Here is a 17,644-nt window from a genome sequence, read left to right on the forward strand (position 1 = left end):
TGTAGCTGCCTCCACCAGTGTGTGAGAGTGAATAAATAGTGGTATATAAATGCAATCCATTATCATTATTCTAACCCAAACAGTGGAAGTGCAGGTACGAGACCTCTGATGGGCTCCATCAAGAACAGCTAAGATACAAACATTAATTAAGTGAACATTAAAGTAATTCAGTTGTCAAACGATTGTCTCGTGATTTTTCCTGTCAGAGCCAATTCTAACTGTCTGAATGGCAAACATGTGGCCAGTATGAGTTAATCTGGCTGCACCCCAGTATATAAAAACCCATAAACCAAACTCCAGAATACTTAAGACTCTACCTGAGTCAGCCGACCACTAATTAATAGCTTGCAATAAAAGCCGTCTGGCAGCTTGGAGTTTCTCTCAAATTGTTGGCCAGGCGAGGGACTAATTAATGGGGGACACAGAGTTTAATTAGGGAAATATAGATGATTAACATCTTCACCTTTCCTCAATGACAGGATTCGGGCAGAAACTTTTAGAATAAAAGAGAAGATACTGCAGAAGTAGATCCACCGCTGCCTAAACGTGGTCCATGAAAAGAAGTATGGAGCAGGTGGATGTGCTGCTTTTAATCAACACACAAACAAACTCATTAGGAACCAGCAGGGCCACAGGATGGTATTTCTCTGTGCACTGTGGCTGCATCAAAAGAGCTTGTTTCCAGTGGTATTGTCGTGCATTATTATTATCATCACCACTTTCATTATGCATTTCACAAGTCTGAAGGTGTGAAGGACACTTACAAATCCTGACAGATGGTTCTTGGTAACGCTTGTTCATTTCTAGAAGATAAATAAATAAGCAGAAAGCTCCCTCAGCAGGAGCGCTAAAGATGGGTCGGGGGTGGGTGAGAGTGGCTCAGTAACACTGTGCCAGCCTCTCCGCGCGAGGGGGCGGTGGGAAGGTGCTGAGCTCTGCTCCCTGTGGAAACGCCACTGAATGCCAGAGGACGCGAGCTGTGCAGAACGGAGACTTTCTGCTGCTCATCTGACTCCAGTCAGACTCCAGATCGATCCATGTTCAGTCAGTGTGCTTGGAACATAGTTCATTTAAACCAGGCTGGTTTGGTCTTCTCAAAGGAGTAAAAGAGTAAAAAAACCGATTGAAGAAGAAATGCCCCTCTTGACGTACATCAGTGCTACACTGATTTCTTAACAACCCTGCTTCCTAACTACAGGAGAAAGATGCACTATTTCCTCCAAGCAGACGGATCATCGGAGCAGCGTCGGCCACGGTGCCACTTTACAGTCAAACTACATTTTTATGGCTTGCAACCCAGCAGACAGCCAAAACAGGTACAGGTGAGGACGGATAAATTAGAGAGCGTACAAACATGCAGCTCTGTGCATAAAGTGCAAGCTTCCAGATGTCAGGCACATGAAACTGCCGACTGAAAACACACCAAGCAAAGACGCGGTGTGACAAATACGGCTAACCCACACTGCAGAAAACCACACTCTTCAACGTCTGTGGTGGACCTGCAGCTTCCCACAGAGGACTTGTTAGATGACATAAAATAACAGAAACGCTGTCAATATGGAATCCACTTACTTTCTGCGATGATGGATCTTCCTGTCCAGTCGTCGTTAATCATCTGGATATTTCCAAAATGGACATCGCTAAAAAAGATGCGGTTGGCTCCAGCTGTCTCCTGACTGTAGTCAAAGGCCAGCGTTATGACATTCTTGAAAAAAGCGGGATTTTCAAAAGGCTGCACGGGTGAGTTGAGGTCATTTTCATCAGAAAGGTGGATGCTTTTCAGGATAGTCCTTTCAGAGTAGAGTAGATAACCTTCATAGCGCTCGCAGGCAAAGCCATCCTCTGCCAAGCGCCCGTGTGCACAGGAGCAGGTCCGGCGACCGCTGCCCAGGTGGAAGCACAGCTGCTGGCAGCCTCCGTTACTTCTGGCACAGGGGTTGGTGCCTTCAAAGCACAACATGTGTTTGATTAGTCACTGGCAGCCGTTTCTGCTGTGAGCAATCACGTTTAAATTGGCCCGCCTATACAAGTCAGATGAAAATCCAATCTACGGTCTGGGAGCCACAAATTTGCAATTCGATTGCATAAAAATCTGCGAGCATAATACGAGACAGGAAGTGAAACTGTGCGGCTATAATGTTTGAAAACGCACCTTTTTCTCTGCCTCTGGTGAAGACCGTCACATCTTTCAAATTAACCCCTAGACCGCTCCTCATGGTCTCAGCCTCACTTGGATCCGTCTTCAAGCCTCGTCGGATTGAACCGTTCGAGTGGGCCCTGAAAGTCAGGAGAGTCGGAGAAGAACAATAATAAGGTTCTCTGTGTGAGCGTGGCGGGGTGAAGGATGGGGAAGTTACACAGACATGCTGCAGGACATCCTTTCAGCTGAAAACACTAAAACAAAACTCAGCACTGAGGACATGTTGTCAATAAAAATCAGAATCTACATCTAAATTCAGTTTTATTTCGCTGTCATCATCACAGACGCACCCAAACTGGAATAATCTTCCACTTGATATCGGCATGTCAGAATCCAATGAATCGTTTAAATCACTCTTTAAAACTCACCTGTTCAATGTAGCCTTTGAAGCTAATTAGTTTGGACTTCCACCTGGTCTGCATTTGTGTTACATAACTGTAGTTGTTACTGTAACCATTACTGTATCTTCTTTTCTTTGTCTATTGTTGGAATTCGCCTGCAGCACTCGTGTGAAGCACTTTGATGTCTTTTTAAATGTGCTATAGAAATACATTTTGATTGATTTTGTTTTTAATTTCAGACCTTTGTCAAACCCTAAAAACAAACACTAATAATTGTCTGGAGTATTAAAAAAAACAGGATTGCGCCTGCTGTGTAATATTTCTCCTTGGAAGCCTTGAAAGGAGGGGAAGGGCGCTGCCAGGTTACTATAAAGGCTTTGCAGGCAAATGCAAGAGTTTGCATTTGAGAAAATAACAAATTACCTGTCAGACCAGTAGATGTAAGGCCCAAACACGGCCACGGAGAACAGGTCTACGTTGGCCATTGACAGTACAATCTCCCGGCTCTCACCGGTCTCAAGGTTGATCCTCTCGATCTTATCCGTGCGTGCGTCGCACCAATATAATGTATTTTCCTGGAAGGTAATTTTAAAATGCATAACACAAACTGCAGCGCTTTGTATGGTTAAATGTTAGGCACAAGACTGTAAGGTGAGCAAGGAGACAGGTACTCTACATGATGTATTATCTGTGTGCGACTGTACCTCATAGTCTATGGAAATTCCATTGGGCCACATGATGCCCGAGCTGACCAGGGTAACCTGGTCTGATCCATCCAGGCGGGAACGGCCGATGCAGGGGTTCTGACCCCACTCGGTCCAGAACAGATATCTGCCCAGATACACCTCATTTATTATTTGAACTGTAGATTTTGAAAACATTTTTATCTTTGTTTAGGTAACATTTGCTTTGTAGGATGCTGCATATTAATGCTTAGAGCACATTTGGATACATTGTAACATATGCATGTTCTTATGTATTCATATAATTATCCTCCTGCTCGACAAAGCAAGCTGCCCTAAATGTCACTTTACTCTCCACCACTCTCTTAAAAGAGGTAAATTGTGGACAAGTATCTCTGAAATAGGTTGTATAATTAAAATAATGAGCGATCAGTATTATGAGGATGAACGTGAGCCACACTGGATGCTGGCAGCAGGCAGGACGGGTACAGCCTGCCATCTGCATGGCTCAGCAGAAGTCAGCACACTTGGCAACGTCGTGTCAGTAAGTGCTGCTTACTGGAGACTCTGACTGCTTTACTGTGCTGCTGTAAGTGAACATCCTTGGACATCTGAAGCTTTAGACGGATCCAAACAAGCCTGTCTGGCACACAGCAGCCACACCAGAGTCTAAGTCAGCCATTTTTTTCGCTCTGTGAATTTGATATTAACGGGTTCTGTGAGCTATGGTGGTATCACATAATAGGCTGACTGGATAAAGTGGCCACTGAGCGAATATGCGATGAGCCAGAATTGGCTTAATAAGACCTGCTTTGGTTTCTAGTTTTAGCAGCAAATGTATTTAATATATCTGCTGTTTACAGTAAGTGGTTTCTAAAAGTATAGAGACGGCACTGACTGTAGGCTAAACAAACACACGCACAGAGTCATTTCCTACCCCTTCTGTGGATGTACAGCGATGGCTCTGGGCTGATCGAGTCCTTCTGATATGACCACTGAGCGATATGCACCATTCAGGCGAGAGATTTCAATTAGATTGAAACCGTGGTCTGTCCAGTACAGGTTGCCTGTTTGGAAAGAAGCAATATTCATACATGTAATTAAAGTAGAATTCATCCTCCAGGACACAGAAGTTAAAGACACAGTTCATTAAATCTAATTCTTTGCCTGCACTTTGTCACCAAAGCCTAATGGCTTTTGGCAATTCAGATCGCAACAATGACATCGACTCGGTGCTATAACTAGAGGCGTGGCACCTAAAGTGTGAATTTTCAACAATCGATACAAACTTGACAGCCTGTGGAAATGACTCCAGGGCTCCAGCAGTGACGGTACTAACCAGCGATCCAGTCAACAGCAATGCCTTCCACACGGCTGATGCCGGTGGTAATGACGTCCTCCCTCCAGGTCTGGTCACGTTTGGCTCGGGATATTCTGTTCAGTCCCATGTCTGTCCAGTACACAGTATCATTCCCTGCAAAATGCACCCTACGGTTAATAATAGGAGACGTGATGAAAGCGGCTGCCACAACAGTATCCGTGCCCTCAAACTAAGCAGCTCATGAAAGCACATTTTACTGTATCATGGCCCATTTCACCAGATTTTGTGTGGCACAATAAAGCATGATAGCAGAAGCGCTAACAACTCAGGCACAGGTCCTTGTTGACATGCAGCTGCTGGATGGAAAAGGCAAATGTTGGGAAAATTTTACAGGGCAGAATACGGCTCCATGCAAAACACGGTGTTGGTAAAACTGTAACGGGCCCGTTATCATTTTACGGCGCTGTTAAATAAGCTAATAAAATAGCGTGGTTTGCCTTTTTTATACCCTTGTCTTCAAGTGGATCTTTCTGCATGATTGTCAGTTAGGCTGCACAGGTTGTTAAGAGGGTAGCTGGCGTTATATGTTTAATTGCACGTTCGTATTCCCACCGCCTTTACACTCTGTTAACACAGAGATGATATATGACATAACACAGCTGCAGGGATTTCATCTGTTCTGCTCCAGCAACCTCCATTCTCTATAATGACATGTAAATGTTATGTGTGAGCTATCAACTGCTGTTCTTGGATGGGCTTAGTAATACATTTGTGTGTTCACCTGTCCAAAATAATAAAGGTGAGGACCATCATCAATCTTGTTCTGTCCTTTAGTAATATCTCATTTTATATTCAGGTTATTTCCTCTTTTCCAAAAGCCGTGGTCACACTTCAAGATTTCCAACGACCCCTGAGGTCTCTCGGATTCAGAACGAGGTTTTAGGTTTTCAAGATAGTCGAGGGATGAGTCACTGACTTGTAATTACTGTATAATGAGGGACCTGACTTGGCTTTTTCCCCGCACTCAGACTTTTTCTTAAGTCTGCGAAGGTTTGCAGTCGTCCAGGTCATAGCCGTCTGAGGCAGAGTTTCCCAAACACAGGTGTGCTGTGAGAAATGATCAGGTGTGCTGTGGGAGATTATCTGGTTCCAACTCATTAGTACTCTAAGCGATCAGCGTGAATAACGGGCAGAACAATTATTTTTCTACCACTAGAGGGCAGTACAACTACCTGCTCTAATTAAATGGGTTGCCAACTGCCAGTAAACAGAAGACGAAGAAGACAACACCGCCCATAATAGCTAATAGCCCCTATAGATAATAGGGGTGCAACGATACACAAAATTCACGGTTCGGTACTTTGGTGTCACGGTTCGATATTTTTTTCGATACAAAAAAAAATGTTCATGCTTTTTTAATTTGTCATTTATTAAAATTATAAATATATATTTTAACTCAAAAGTACAGTTTTTAAATTTAATGTTGCTGAAACAACAAAGTAATAAATAATAAATCTATCTGATGGAGGAATCCCTCATCTTTGGAAAAGAGAGTTTATTACAGAGAAATGGCTCTTTCAAAATAAAAGCTCTACTATACGCTTCTTCTGGGATATATTCTCAGCAGCATATTAAACATATCAGGTCCCCATAAGGAGAATCCTGTGCTAACAGCTGTCTAAATGACTCGGGTAAAGTTTGTAGCATGCTGCTTGTTGTTTTTGTCTGCTTCCACTTGTCTTTGCACTAGGATGCTGTCGGAGTAAATGTGCAGTCATATTCGTTGTGTTCCCACTAGTGCTGTCAGCGTTAATCTGAAATGACGTTAACGTTAACGCCACAACACGGCAAATCTCCGTTAACGAGCTACCGCGGATCGCCCAGTGCCTGGGGCTGGACGGCGTCAACATGTTAACGAGCTAACTGCGCTAACGCACTAGCTCCCACCATGTAATTGAGCATTGCATGGCACATCCAACATACTGTTTTACTTTAGTCCATGACTCGCTTACCTTCAGGGTCATACGTCACATGAAGACCAAAATAGTTCCAAAGACCAGATCTGAATGAGGGTGGGGGAGGTTCAGTTTGCCATGTTGCAAGGAGATTAGCTTCTGTCTTGCTAGCTTGCGCTGTGCTCAGTGGATCTGCGCTCGACAGTGCAGCCTAGGCGGAGTAGTCGAGCGCAGATCCACTGAGCGCTCAACACAGACAGCATCGTCAGAAGGAAAGTTGATAAAATAGATTAAAAATGTTGTATTGTTCCATACATATGTGTACCGAACCGAAAGCACTGTATCGAACGGTTCAATATCGATACGAGTATCGTTGCACCCCTACTAGATAAATATCTGAAAAGAAAAAGTAGTCAGTCCGACCTGGTCCTGGTGAAAACTCTGACCCAGGTGAAGGCCCAGCGTGAGTAGTGGTCAGAAGAAAGCAAAAAATCTATAGTGGGGACAAACCGAGCCATGTCTGCTATGTCTGGTGCGCTGGGGAAAATGATCAATATGCTTTTTGTCACATTTTTGTTTGGTGGTGTGCCATGTGATTTTTCTAATGTGAAATATGTGCCGTGGATCCAAAAGGCTGTGAAACACTGTCTATGGAGTTCAAAAAGAAGGTTCTCTAAGTTAAACTTTTACGAGTCCAGTCACCGTCTTTTCAAGCTTCTTAGAAGTTTTTCTTAATAAGAAATAAATGGATTTAATGAACCCTTTAAGACTTTAAATCTAATGGCATCACTTACTTCAGTTTCTTCACCAGGTTTGATGTTTTGGGAATTCTGAATATTTGTAAACAATTCGTTTGCACCATTTTCACATGATTCATGATTTACATCATATAATGATATCTTTGCTCTAGCAGTGAATGAGTTTATCTTTGCCAGCACGCAATAAGGATGCTGTCTGGGATGTGTCAGCTGGAATAATGATTTAGAAGCTAAAGATTGAGTTATTTTAACAGCCTCCAACATTAAAGTAGACATTTATAGAAGAAAGAAAACGGTTCTCACTGAAGGTACAAACAACAAACACGATTCACCACTCGAGGCAAAAACACAGCGTCAAATACAACCAGGCTGCTAAGGAGCTAACAGCTGGTGACGAGCGACCTAGATGTAAACAGATGACTCCACGAGCATGCAAGCTCCACATCCCAGGAAACGCTGCATGGCTGCATTTACATGATGGAAAACCAGAGCGTTAAGGAGCTGGTTAAAAAACTCGAGCAAAGGTACAACATCGCAGCCTGTGAGGATATTACCCAGGCTCCTGAAGACGTGCAAAGTTAATTAGTGAACGTGGTCCTCTGCTCGTTTACAAAGAACAGTCGAATTTTGTGATTTTTGATAGTTTGGCTTTAATGGAGGTGGTGGTGGAATCAGACTAAGAGTGAAAAGACTGCCAAAAGTCAATAAGGGTTTCCCATTGCTCTATTTTCTCCCTCCCCGTCACCTCCCCTGTCATCTGTCCTCCTCCACGACACCCAGAAATCAATCTTACACATTTTGAAAAATGTCCCAATTCCGGTCTATCTGGGAGAGACGATGGAGAGAGAAGCTGAGGATGCACAGGTGTGGAAGTGTTTTTACGCGTGACGGATGAAATATATCAATCATGTCAGGAGCAGGACTAAAGAAATGAATCAAGTGTTCCTTTGTATTTATAAGTTGTTTCATTTTTTATGATAACACCTTCCCTCCACCATTTGTGATGTGAGTATGACATCTAAGATCATCAAACAGAGCAGCAGGCTGTAACAAACCAAGACTCACATCACATTTAATTGACACGGCTTGGAACAAGGCTGAGAGAAAAGCACGTCTGCTGCTGCACAATGCCTTAACTCGACCCCTCATCTATCGCTTCCTTGTTTCCTTGCTTACATCTTTGGTGGGAGGGGCTAATATCGAGGAGATTCAAGGATTTAGAAAGTGAACAATGAGACAAAGGGTTGGATTCATCCTATCTGACCAACCTCACCTACAAACAAAATAACTAAGCTATCAAATGTTGGAATACTTCAATGAAAATGCAGGAAATGAGCAGAATTCCATGTGTGGTGTTCACTGCATCAAAAATGTTTCCATTCTATAAAACAATACTCACTCGGTAATTGTTTCCCTGCCAGTGACAGGAGAGCGAAATCACAGACTGCATGTGGAATTAGCCAAACAACATTTTCAGGATACAGTATGTGTTTTTTTGTACTTGTGGTTTGTTGTGCATGTCATCTCCTTTATACAGTTTCCCCACAGACCTGTTATCATGCTTCGACAGCACCCTACACGTATCGCAGAGAACAGACGTTTCCGGTCTCTGGTATGTTTCTAGCTTTTATTAGAATAATAAATCATGTGAGAGGAAACAAATATCAGCACAAGCTGCTGGTTTGTGCTTTGCAACGTGATGCTACCTTCATGTTTTGGTGCATCTTGGGAATTTCTTTGGATTAGGATTGTTTACATGGAAAATGGTGGATGTTATTCATGAGGCGCTCATTCATCTGAACAAGTTAAGCTCGACCATTATTTAAAAGATACACAAAGCCCAGAGCAACAAAGATCTTTATCTTCTCTTTAATAACTCAAGAAAGAGGAAATAAAGCGAATATGAGAGTGTGGCAGCAGCTGTGTAGTATTTGTGTACAGGTGCTATGACTAATGCACGCCACTCGCCACTTGACATTATAAAGCACTGGAGCAGCACGTCTTCAGGGGTTTTGTGTCCTTAAGGCTTTGGGGCTTTAAGACTTGACTCAGTTCAGGGATGGAGTAATGCATTCCTCTGACTGAGTACTTAAAGACAAACCTTTATATTTACATAAGTAATTATTATTATTATTATTGATTCTGAATCTTTTCATCATTCTGCCGTTACAGATCTCACACTCCCAGAATCCTTCACAGGTTGCGGCTGCTTCGAGTATCAAACATACTGCTGAGCAGGTCCCTCTCATGCTGACCTGTTGGGGCACACATTTGGGTTTGCGTGCCAGGCACCACAGGGTCTGCATGTATGTCAGGTAGTACAAGTCCAAGTATCCACATCAATGCCAGGACTCGAGCCTCCCCAGCACTGCCTTATAATGGCATGCATAATGCTATCCACTTCACTTATCAGGGGTATTTAATATTGTAACACTGGTACTGATCTGATCAGAGCGGACAGCTGCAGCAGTTCCAGATAAGGACGACTTTAAAACAAGGAGCAATATAAAGTGTGTAGGTTTAATAAAATGTCAGATTCTTTAAGCTCTCAGCGTCTAACGTCGCGCTTTAGCGGGTCTCCACTATCTTCTTATGTGATTGCACGTACCTGCGTGAAAGTCGACTCCCACAGCAAAAAGCGTTCCTGTGATGGGCATGAGGGCTTCGCTGTTGTCATTCGGGTCAAGAGCAATTCCCCGGATTCCCTCATGGATGGAATACATTAGAAATGAGTCAACACCTAAAGAGTCACAGAGGGATCTATTAGAGCGCAGATAAAAGCATTAAAGCTCAAGAACTCACGAATGCCCTTTGACGCACGTAGAGATTATTCATTTATCCACAACCTCACGCCGAGGGTAACGAAAGGCTCAAAGAAACTGGGAATCGTACCCTCGCAAGATGTGCGATCGCTACGCAAGTTGTAGCCAACGGTGCAGGAGCAGCTGCGGGTGTTCTCTGAAGTCGGGAAGCACAGCTGCGAGCATCCTCCGTTGTTTACTTGGCACTGATTTCTTCCTGATTATTAAAACAAAACCAGCAAACGGACGACAGTGACGCACCATCAGCAGGCATGTCCATCTCTGTGAATCACGTGAGAGAGGCTGCTTACCTTTCTGGCTGTCCCTGTCGTACACCTTCATGTGAACCACCCCACCCGTCTTATTTCTCAAAACAACAAGGTTGCGCCCGTCTCTCTTGGTGACCGTTCCCAGCCGTCCTGATTCCTCATCTGCCCACCAGAGTTTTCCACCTGCAGCCAGCAAAGAAAATCTGAATTAACTCCATTTTTAGAGCAAGGCCAAAGAGCGTTTTCCTTTCTTTTTCACAACATGGTACAAATGAGTTCTTGAAAACACAAGCAGAGTGCAGGCGAATGCCATCCTTCAAAGTGCAAATGCTGAGCTTCAGCCTGCACTCTAATCTCCTAAAGCTGGCACACTTATTCCTTAAGGCCTGTTAATAATTGAGGCCTTCTCTGAGCTGATTTCAGATTAAAAAGTGGGTTTCCTGTCTCGCTGTTGATGAGTTTCAGCCTTGAACTGCAGGAAGGTTTTTAGCTCCACTGAAGCTTTTCCTTGAACTTGAAAGACAAACGTTTCCATTACCGACTGAAACGGGCATCGCATTCCTATAAACAGATAGAAATACAGCATGTGCTGTTTGACCAACGGGGCTGCTGACTGCTGCACACCAAGCCCAGCACCTCTGTCCTCAGCAGATATCAGTGACGCACAGTCCTCGCCAGGCGCTTTGCCATTTACTCGACAGCGTGACAGGAACTTCTCATTTTACAATCCCACTGAGGTGACAAGTAAAAAGGAGTTAAGTGAGTCCTCTCCTTCCAGGATAAACATCAGAGGAGGTGAAGATGACCTCATTCTAGAAAGGATAAAACCACAAAAATAAACAGAGTATCTACAACATACCCCATAATTAGGTCACACAAACGTGGCTATAACAGACTGTATGTTGTAAAAGCTTAGAGCAGCGGAGGCCGGAGGAATCACCTTTGCATTTTCATACAAACCCCCAACAGAGGAATTACTGAGCTGAGCAGCAGCAGCAGCAGCAGCAGCAGCAGCGAGCGCTCATTAAATGCCTCCTTCTTTAGAGCAATGTCAATTACCAGCAGATTTCTTTTTCCTGCTTTGTGCTAATGCAACCATTCAGAGCAGCGCTGCTCCTGGACACAACCTGGTGCAATTTAACACCCTCTTAAATTAGATTAGCAACCTAACTTAAATGACAGATGCATTCTCATCCAAGACAATATGTTAAGTACCATCTAGAAAATGTGCCCTGTACATTTTCCAGCATCACTTCCTGGAAGGCACGGCGTTCTTTAGTTCTCTTGCACGTTTTGTGTCACTGCATTCAACCACACACCCCCACACACACACACACACACACACACACACACACACACACACACGCGCACACCCACACCCACACACCCACCCACCCCCACACCCACACACACACACACACACACACACACACGCACACCCCCACACACACACACACACACACACCCACACACACACACGCACACACACACACACCCATACACACACACCCACCCACCCCCACACCCACCCACCCCCCCCCCCCCCACACACACACACACACACCCACACACACACACACACAGAAACAATTCCCACTTCCATTAATAGCTTTAGGCTGAATGCCATCCTTAAAAGAAATGTAAAACTCGCTTCCACAAATCAGGTAAATTCCCATGAGTGGGAATGACAGTCTTCGTGCAGTTTACAAAACATTACACCCCGGAGGGCACGCTAGCCGAGATTAGCTTTGCACTCCGTGTTAATTTAATGCCGTTGGGATCACTGGCTAGGTGCGATTGCTCGCTTGTGGCACATCATATTCAATTTCCACCTCAACTGCTAGTTTGATCCCCGGCAGTTCACGGCTGATGGATCACTCACACCTTCCGAAATAAGCCCTCTCTTCTCCCTCAAGCCAATCCAATTATTACAGAGCCTTAGGACCGAGTGGGTCAAACTTGTGTCACTAACGGTGCCTTCATTATACCTTTTCACAGCCAGCGCGAGCAATCACTAAGACATGAAGGCAAAATGAAAAGCCAGCACCCCATCATGGAGAAACGTACGATTCCTCCCTCAGAAGTGCGTTCCCGATTACCAGTGCAAATCTGCTAAACCCGTTTCATGCTCGTCTGCCTAGTTGTACGTCTGCATCTACCTCCCACTGTGACGGAGATACAGATTCATCATTTGTAAACAAGCTTTCATCGCTCACGCACGATGGTTCTTCGGAGTAACCTCAACCACTCAAATATGACTAACTGATCAATCAAGGTTGTAAACGACCAGAGACGAGAAGAAATGCTTCTCAGATTTATGCTCATTAATGCTGATTGCTCCACTAACCACAAAGGACACAAAAGCCTTTAATTCACAGGTACTTTATCCCCACCAGCGCAGACAATGCATGCTTTTAGTTGCAAATCCATATTACTGTCATGCTGGCATATGTATTAGTATATTTCTTCTTTGTTCTTTACTGAACTACAAAGACAAAGGAAAGCAGAACTCTGTGGTAAACACAGCAAATGGTCACCAAATGCACTTAACTGCAAATCACACCATGCCGACAAAACTAAAGCTGCAAAGGGACATTTTCTGTAATGGGCATCGCTGACAGGCTGTGCACTCGCCAACAACAAAAGAAGCTCAGGAGTGGAAAATGACCTGTCTGGCTGCTGTCCTGCTCTCTTCCACCAGCCTCATTTTCAGCTGACCCTGTAACTTTTACAGGTTCATGCTCAATGATCTACAGCAAAGGAGGACTGAATGTTGGCATCACGAAACACGGTAACATAAACCCTACAAAACCCGGCGCGTCCATAATGTGTTGCACAAACACACTATTTTGTAGGTTTGTCTCTGCACAACAACAACAACACAGGCAGAAATTTTGCTTTAACTTTTTCATTTTTAATCAGAGCCTGAAAGTAAACTGGACACGTGACACGAGCACTTTGAGTTTCCTGCTCTGTTGGTACGTCGGAACAACTGAAGCGGACGCAGCTCATTCATGTTTTTACATTTGTATCTCAGAGCTTTTTGCAGTAATTTTAAATGTAAAAAGGCCAAATCTGTCACATTGTGACAGCCCAGCCCAGCAACACGGCGCCGATAAGAACAAGAAGGTCAGATTAGAGTTTTCCTAAAGCATCTCGAGAAGCCTGCGCAGTCCTGAAACAAGATGAAGCCAAGACTGATGCATAAGGTTAGACACAGCTCGTGATCAGAGGCAGACCACACTACCTGTCAAACATGCTGGGGCAGTTTAAGCCTCTGAAAATGGGTCATGAAATATAACAAATGCTGTAGTTGCTAAAAAGTTCATGTGACCCCCCCCCCCCCACATGATTGACATATTGATTGCTTGATTGAAATCCCAAAATCAGGTAAACAGTAAAGGACGTGTTTGATAGATCATGTATCAAATGATGTTAAAAAAGTGAAACATCGTCCAATCATAAATCTCTATTACTGGTGTTTAACCAGTACAATTCCTCTGTTTTACCAAACGTAATGGTAAAGCAGCAAAGTACGGTTCGGTCGACCAATCAGCTTCTTCAAGATAACAAAATGTGGATAATTGTGATTGATGGAGACTTGCAGACATCATTTCACTGTTTTGCTGTAGCTGCTGCTGCACTGGAGCGCAGCTATTAGTCTGTGTCACCTCACATTCTACATCCCATTTGTGAAATGCAATGATGAAGTCTCCAGTGTCCGTTCCTGCACAGCCAAAGTATTCACTATAAAAATGGCCACAAAAATGAACCTAAAAATTGTGGCTTACACTTGCAGAAAGCTAATAGTGTACAAAACAGTGGGACTCCATCCTGCCACTGCTGTGTTATCCTGCAACAGTAATTAATGCTCTCTGCACATGCTGACAGATACCCACCGCACAGAAAACGAAGGCCTGTCATGGTTAATAACATGCTTCAAGAACACGCTGAATCACTCTGACAACACTCTTCCATTTCATATTTTAGTTTATTTGTTTGTTTTTTCTTTTTTTCCCTTCAAATCACAGTTTGCTTCAGACCCACACACACAAAACCAAAAAAGTCTCTCTTCAATAAGCCTTTGTTTGCTCTCTTCTCATTACCAATCTTGGCAAGTGTAATGCATTCACATAGCTCACAGGGAGGTTTCCCAATTGTCAAGGTGCAGCAGTGTGGAAGTGAAACAATTTAAAATTCAAATTCTGCTCTGCAGCTTCAAAGAATAAAAGGTGAAATAAACACATCAATGAAACGTGAAACGAATGAAATGGGACTGAAGTCTGAACCGTGGACACTGCAGTGGACGCTTTAGCATTAAAGATGCTGCGTGTGTAATATGTGTCCAGCACAGACACTGCGACAACGTGCAACAACGCAACAATGACCGCGACGATCATCGTGCAGCTATTATTTTTAAAACTTGTTGTCTCTGCTGGCGCTTGTTTTCTTTTCCAGTCAGTTTGATAAAAAATCCTTTTTGATACAGATCCAAAGATCACTGAGTCATGTCCATTAGCTTTGCTGCACATCACAGCCACCGAGATCTTTAGCGGTGTTATTTATCACTCCACCACAGTAGATTGCTGTACAGTTCGTGGCATCACGACTGTTTAAATAGATATATAACCATGGGTCTAATCCCGAGCTCAGCCCTGCTTCCACGATCAGACGAGATGGGGCGTGCTCAGGGCGCTATGCCCGTAAGTATCCCACGGTGGTTAGCACTGTTGCCTCGCAGTCAGAATTTCAATTCAGTTCAACTCCACCATCAGGCCGTCTTTCTGATTTTACATGTTCTCCCCGTGTTTGTGTGGGTTCTCCCCGGGTCCTCCAACTTCCTCCCACAGTCCAAAAACACGCAGTTAGACAGGTCAGGTTAACTGCTGATTCTAACATGCCCACAGGTTTACATGTGAGTGCGAATGGTTGTCTGTCTCTGTGTGTTGGCCCTGCGACAGACTGGCGAGCTGCCCAGGGTGTACCCTGCCTCTCGCCCTATAACACCTGGGATAGGCTCCGCCCCCCGACCCTGAAAAGGATGGATGGGTGGGTCTAATCCCATTTACACAAATTGTTTCACAAAAACCATTTCAGTCTCTTTGGATAAAACTCAAGGTTATCCAAGATTACACGTGTCAGTAGCTCCCGATTGGTCCAGAGTGTGGCGCGCACATGGCATCGCCTATAAAAGCATTCACTTACGTCAAGGTGTTTGCTTGTTTATATAGGTATTAGGGGCATAACGTTAGCAACATTTTCTGGGTTGTGGAAACTAATAATGTTCTTTATCTGTATCAGCTAATGAACTGGACAGGAACCCACTCACGCTGTACGTGCAAACTGGTTCTACTTCCAACTCGTCCCCTCGTAGCTGCCAGCATCATAGAAGCATCCGGTATATTCGTACAGATGTTTTCTGCAGGCAGGTTTTCATCTACAACATGCTGACGCAGATTTCAGGCGTTCAGAACGAACCTACTCGCTGATAGATGGTGTGACACGCTGGATTGAGCGCTGATACCAAGAATCACTCCGTAATGAACATCCTCCACCCTTCTCATTATGGAAAGGGTGAGAAAATCAATCATCAATCATTGCTCTGTTGTGTTTTAATTATCTAATGCTCCTAATTCTTCACATAGTGAGGCACAGCTGTTTGCATGCACTCTCTAAACAGCTTCATTTTAAAGCCACTTAACTGGTTAAACGTGTAATCCTTTCACACTCTGAGTAATCCTCGGCACCAATCTGATGCACTTGTGACAAGCTCCACTCACCCATCACGGCCAGAGCTGTGCCTTTGGCTAACTCCCTCTTTACAGTCTCGAGCACCTCCAGCCCACTGCCATCCAGATTGCACCTGTTGATGGTCCCGTTGGTCGAGCTTATCCAGTACAGCTTGTTGGCAGCGTAGTCTATCGAGAGGCCTGAGACACAGCGAGTCAGGAGAGGATATCGAGTCAGCAAAGAAAGCATCATTAGGGACAAAAATACAAAATGTAACATTTGAATATGTAAAATAATGATGGGTGTAGATTAAAATTATGTTGTCATTTGAGGTATTACAGTAAAAAAAGGACACTTGGACATTAATCCATCTTCACACAGCTCCTCTCACGAGCAGCTGAACTCAGAACCGACTTTATGAAAACGTTTGTGAGGTCAGTAAAGTCTGTGTTTCAAACACACTGAGTATTAAACACTTATAAATATTAACTTGGCCGGTGTTGCGCCAAAAACGGATTGTTTCCATGTGTAATGTCTTTACTTATATTGATAAACAGACCTTGTTGAACAGGATTTACAAATGCGATGTGTATAAAATGTAAAAACTTGTGTTACTGTAGCTACATTATAACCAGTCTGGACACTTGGAATATGTTTGCAGGACTTTTGTTATGTTTGTCGTGCTTTCTGCTGCCCTGTTGGCCAGAAAGATTAAAAAAGACAATTTTAATGTCAACCAGATTTTTTAACTGGATAAATAAAAGATAAAAATCACCGACTGCAGCTTCGACCTTGTGACAGGAATGTTTTTGTGGCTCAAGATGACTTGATATCATTCATGACCGACACTTAAGACGTGTTTCACATATTATAGGTTATTTTTAGCAGTTTAAATCCAGACAGTTACTTTTTGTACTGGGATCCACGTTAACGTTAGCCACGTCACTGCTATCAGGTACCTGCTAGATTATCAGGTAGCAGCTACCTAATAGCAAAATGATAATGTTAATCTTGGAGCTACACATCAAATATTATAAGTTCTGTCCGTTTGTATCATTAATATCGTTATTAATTAATTTAACAGTTTCTTATTTGGTTATTTCCCCCCCGATATCAAAAATAATACCGTGTATCGAGTCCTCTCACTGGGTATTTCTGAGAACAAGTGCACTACACGGAGGTTAAGATGATGCAGTTTTGAAACGTACCTCTGTGATGCTGCGTAAATGCTTTTCCTGCTGTTTGAGTGCGTGCTCACGTGTTTACTGCTGCTTGTTTGTGGGGGATTTGTTTAACAGGACTCCAGCTGGCTTGAAAAATGAACAAACAGGAAGCAGACTGCTTTTGAATCCATTTCCTGCCTGATGTAATGGCGGGAATATCACTGTTAATGGTGGGAGCTAAAAGCAATTTCAGTTGTGTACCTCTGGACAACTCAATGTCTCCCACCATGTGTTGGATTTATGTCTGGCAGATTCACAGTCACAATGCATCATTAATTTACTCTTGTCCCCAGGTCTGCCCCATAATCATAAATGAAGCCAGTGAAATATTGTGCAGCATCCTATCTGTATTGCTGACAGGCC

The 17,644-nt window shown here is 43.7% G+C and overlaps 1 protein-coding gene across 4 annotated transcripts in view; it reads right to left on the reverse strand.

The window, feature by feature from the left end:
• Window positions 1-17,644, reverse strand: part of lrp1bb (low density lipoprotein receptor-related protein 1Bb) — a 276,774-nt gene that overhangs the window by 91,311 nt on the left and 167,819 nt on the right. For all 4 annotated transcript variants that reach the window (XM_080902756.1, XM_080902757.1, XM_080902755.1 and 1 more), the window contains 10 exons: window positions 16,109-16,258; window positions 10,371-10,511; window positions 10,151-10,276; window positions 9,867-9,998; window positions 4,564-4,698; window positions 4,162-4,291; window positions 3,246-3,372; window positions 2,965-3,116; window positions 2,153-2,277; window positions 1,573-1,944 (listed from right to left, as the gene is read on the reverse strand). In XM_080902756.1, the coding sequence (XP_080758882.1) occupies window positions 1,573-1,944; window positions 2,153-2,277; window positions 2,965-3,116; window positions 3,246-3,372; window positions 4,162-4,291; window positions 4,564-4,698; window positions 9,867-9,998; window positions 10,151-10,276; window positions 10,371-10,511; window positions 16,109-16,258 (1,590 nt within the window). The remainder of the gene's footprint in view (window positions 1-1,572; window positions 1,945-2,152; window positions 2,278-2,964; window positions 3,117-3,245; window positions 3,373-4,161; window positions 4,292-4,563; window positions 4,699-9,866; window positions 9,999-10,150; window positions 10,277-10,370; window positions 10,512-16,108; window positions 16,259-17,644) is intronic.

The sequence above is a fragment of the Rhamphochromis sp. 'chilingali' genome (genome assembly GCF_963969265.1).
Source record: "Rhamphochromis sp. 'chilingali' genome assembly, chromosome: 14".
NCBI classification, from domain to species: Eukaryota; Metazoa; Chordata; class Actinopteri; order Cichliformes; family Cichlidae; genus Rhamphochromis; species Rhamphochromis sp. 'chilingali'.